Consider the following 4,688-nt stretch of genomic DNA (forward strand, 5'->3'; position numbering starts at 1 on the left):
GTGTATGAAGACTTTGCTTTCTTAATTTCATTAATAACCTTGTTTCTTAGTTTTTTCCTCAACAGGTCATTATTATTGTTAAATGCTATTTGCCTTTTCATTATCAAACTCTTAATTCTAGTGTTTATCATTTAGGTGGCACTGTACTGATTTTATTGGTAAATAACGATCAATCGCACTACACAATAAGTTATAAAAAGCATCCGCTTTATCTTGTACAGTGTTTTTAGATAATACCTCATCCCAGGACTGATCTTGCAACCAACGTCCTAGGCTACAGAGTTTAGATTCGCTGATAAAACACAAGTCTGGATTCTCATCTCTAACTAGGATGTTGAATTCATCTTGCTTATTTAAGATGGAGCATGCATTAGTAATTAAAAGTTTCGGTAAAAACGAGGATGGCTTGTTGTCCGTCTTCCGATCTTCACTGCTTTTGTCAGGTTGTGAATCGCCATTTTGATTGTTTTGTAATGAGAGCCTAGGCCTAGAGTAACTTTTGGTAGTAGTATTATAGATATTCTTACTGGTATTGTGTCTCTCTGTTGGACAGGTCCACTTCTATCAAACACGTTCTGTATTACTTTAATTCTTTTGATGGTCTTTCTGCCTGCCCTTCTACCACGAAACCGCTTAGGCCTAGGTCTGTTGTGAAATCTGGATAGGCCTAGTAGGCTGATTGGTCCATTGCCTTGGTGAGCTGAGGTTGTGGGTAATATCGATCCATAGCACATTGCGTGTTGCGATAGTCAGGCCTAGCAAAAACCTCCAAACAAAAACGATTCCAACGACAATAAAAACTCACAAATTCAAAACATCAAAAGGCTCAAATAAAGACACACCACTTTAACACAGAACAAAAAGAAAATTCCAAGCAGAAAACGTCAAATTTATAGCGTTTGCAGTCAAGAATTCCCAGTTGCGGCCACAGCTGTTAACAGCGCCACCTCATTTATATAACAAAATAACATAAAATTATCAAGGCAGTAATTCATTTTTATTCATTCAATATTTGTGCTTTATTCAAAAAGAACATTTCAATTGTGTGTATTATTATTATTACAAAAAAAAAAAAAAAAAAACCAGAAGATCATTTATTAGTTATTAATATGGCATCTAATATATGTTATAGTTATTTAGAGGATAGACTTGCAAAATAGTCAATGGTGGAATAATAGAATTTGATAAAAAAAATTCTGTGTTTGAGTATCATTGGCAAGTAAGAGAGACATTCCACAAGAGTTAACAAAGTGAGGTATATTTGGTATATTTTTTCCTTTATCTTCAGGATATCAATGAAGAATGGATTTCTGACAAAACACGCTTTTCATATGATGGGCTAAAGAGACAACGGTTGACCGTTCCTATGGTGAAGGATGCGGAGGGAAATTTGGTAGCAAGTACGTGGGAAGATGCTTTGCCAGCAGTTGCTTCACAGGTATGTCATAATGCCATTAAACTGTTCCTCTATTCTCCACCCCTTTGATTCTCTAATTGGTCAGTTGATAATTTTGTTTCAATGAACAGAAATTTTAAGACTCTGCAATTACAAATACAGAGAACTACATAATTCTGAAATATTAACACTATGATGTTTATGAAATACAAAGTTGTTATTAAAAAATTTGTAAAATAGAAAAAAAGAAAATTTAATTGATGACAACTTTATATGAGAATTTTTGGTTTTTTTTTTCAGCTTGTCAGTACAAGTGGAAGTGAGATATCTGCCATTGCCGGGGGACTTGTTGATGCTGAGGTTTGTACATTGAATCAATACTCGCATTTCAATTACTGTAATTAACTTATTTATTTGAATAAACACCCCGCTTTGATTAGACATATCCCTCGAATAGACACCCCCTCCAGAGCCTGATTTGAAATAAATGCCTCCCTCGAATAGATGCCCTGGGACGTTTATTGGCATTTATATTTTCCTCGAATAAAGGCCCCCCCCCCCAATCCCAACTCCTGTAAACACAAATGGAAGCAACATCATTCTCAACACATTCTATTAATGTTGTACTCCTGTAGAATTACATTTTTTCTAACCTGGTTGGGATCAATAAACTGTAGGATCACAGAATAACACACTTTTGACGGTAATTATCATAGTACCACATTTACAGTAAAATTAAGGGCCGTTTATTTGAGTATATATGTATCCATTTTACACAAAAAAAATAAATGCCTGCCTTGAATAAACGCCTCCCTCGAATAAACACCCCCTCAAAAACCCTTCTAAACAATAGACGCCCCGGAGCATTTATTCAAATAAAAACAGTAAGAACAAAGTAGTTAGAAAGAAAAAATCATTATTTCCCACATATTCGATGGAAATGTCTCATTTTGGAGTCATTTATCCCAGCCTTTTATTAATAACAATACTAATAAATGATTATTTGTATACCACATATTTGGTTTAAAAGCTGTTAGCATAGTGCCACTGAACATTGCATTCTGCTGTGCATATTGATACTATACAAATTCTTGTTGATTAATTGATTGGTTAGCAAAATATCATTCAAAACCCCTTCTCCTGATCACCTTGTCTTTTGTCAATGATGTTCCCCTTCCCCATTATGAAATTTTCAACACAAACAAAACAAACTTTGTATATTAATTAATGCTCATTATACTTTTGTTATATAATTGTAACATTTTAGTACTTTTCTTATTCTTGACAATAAGAGAATTGAATTGATGTGATATATTTTTTTTTAATTGAATACCAGGCTTTGCTAGCATTGAAGGATCTTTTAAATAGATTTGGATCCGAGGCACTCTGTACAGAAGAGGTTTTCCCAATGGATGCAGCTGGGTAAGACACAAGTGATAAAATATCTGGATATTGCTAAACACCTTCACATAGCACATACTATGTGTTCTCTTGTATACAATAATTCTTCAACACTCAAATGATTAATTTTAAATACAAGTTATTAAAACTATAGGGCACCCTATACCACACTATTTTGAAGTCAACTTTGAAGAAAGCAATTTGTTAGAAAGGTCATTAACCAAAGCTAATAATAAAATTTAGTACTATGTGATTGTCTATTTTTCCAGCACTGACTTTCGCTCAAACTATTTGTTGAACACTGGAATTGCAAAGGTTGAAGATGCTGATGTATTACTATTAGTTGGCGTAAATCCTAGATATGAAGCACCGCTGTTCAATGTACGTGTTCGCAAAAGTTGGCTGCATAACGATCTGAGCGTCGCTATGGTTGGTGAAAAGGTGGATCTCACTTATACATATGAAGTGAGTACAGTTATCTTATTTGTTTTTTCTTTGCTTGTTGAGATACAGAACCAATTCTATATTAGCAACCACTTCCCCTTCTCCGAGGAGTACAATTCCAACTTTTAGAGCAAATGAATAAAATATGTATTATTCACACCCTAAAAGATAATTACACAACTCCTGTAGATATAGTGTCTTGTTGAAGGACACAATATGACTTGAACTTGCCAGAAGACCTGTGCCACGCACCACCTTATGAGGGAGACCAGTGCAGATATGGCTTACAGCCTTTGCCTCCACACACATCTTGTATTTTTGGGGATTTTTTTTACATTTTTTGATTTCTTAACGTTGTCATTTACTGGTGTTTTCAGACGAATTAAAAAAAATATATGTATTGGTTTCATTTTACTATTTAATAATTCATGTAGCATCTTGGAGACACAACAGATATTCTTGCTCAGTTAGCTAAAGGAACCCATCCATACAACAAGGTGCTAGCCCAGGCTAAGAACCCAATGATAGTAATTGGCAGTGGGGCACTGCAGAGGGAAGATGGGGCTGCCATCCATGCTAACGCAACTACAATTGCTCAGCATGTGCGCCAGAATAGTGCAGTTGAAGATGACTGGAAAGTATTGAATGTGTTGCACAGGGTAAGTGCAAAAAAAAAAAATAATAATAATAATTTCATAAAAAGTAAACAAATTCTCCTGACTTTCAAGGCTCTCACCTGTGCACAACCATCCTACCTTCTTGACCTCCATCCCAAAAATACCCGTATTCGTTCTCTTCAATCCTCTCACTTCAATCCTTCTATCTATTCCCCGAATCAACCTTAAAACTATTGGAAACAGATCTCTCGCATTTGCAGCTACTACACTTTAACATTACTAAAATATCCACTTTGAAATCTAACATCAAAACATTATTTTTTAATCAAACATCATAACTTTCAGTCAAAAGCACATTTGATTTTAAGATTGTTTTATAATTTGCGCTATATAAACTCTTTATTATTATTATTATTATTGTTACATAAATTTAAAAAAAAAAAATTGAATATTTGAATTCTTAAGTTATCAGCTGTCATCTGAAAATCAGAACAAGAAAAAATGTATTGGGGTGTTGGTAAAATTGTTGCCATATACCGTATTTTTAAAAATATATGCTCCGCTTTGAATATATGACTCCCTTGCATAAAGACCCAAAGCGTTTATATTTTCCACAAATAAACGCCCTCTAAATGATTGCAAACAAAAGTAATGGAAGCAACATCATTCACAACGCATTCTATTACTCCAGTAGCATTACATTTTCTTCTAACCAGGTTGGTAAATCAAATAATCTTTTCATAATTATACAATATCACGGTAATGTGTTGTAGTTCCACATTTACATTTATTTGAGTACATATATATCCATTTTTACCAAAAAAAAAAGG

At 34.0% G+C, this 4,688-nt stretch overlaps 1 protein-coding gene across 1 annotated transcript; it reads left to right on the plus strand.

Annotated features, from left to right (window-relative positions):
• Positions 1-1,286: 1,286 nt before the first annotated feature.
• Positions 1,287-3,900, plus strand: LOC117107702 (NADH-ubiquinone oxidoreductase 75 kDa subunit, mitochondrial-like; the record flags this gene model as incomplete). The annotated part of the gene is made up of 5 exons (XM_033249436.1): positions 1,287-1,438; positions 1,697-1,756; positions 2,733-2,818; positions 3,067-3,262; positions 3,676-3,900. Coding segments are annotated over exons 1-5 (639 nt in total), but the record flags the coding sequence as incomplete, so codon positions are not given.
• Positions 3,901-4,688: the final 788 nt, after the last annotated feature.

This window comes from Anneissia japonica, unplaced genomic scaffold (assembly GCF_011630105.1).
Source record: "Anneissia japonica isolate Jap-2015-1 unplaced genomic scaffold, ASM1163010v1 scaffold15432_len5703_cov111, whole genome shotgun sequence".
Lineage (NCBI taxonomy): Eukaryota > Metazoa > Echinodermata > Crinoidea > Comatulida > Comatulidae > Anneissia > Anneissia japonica.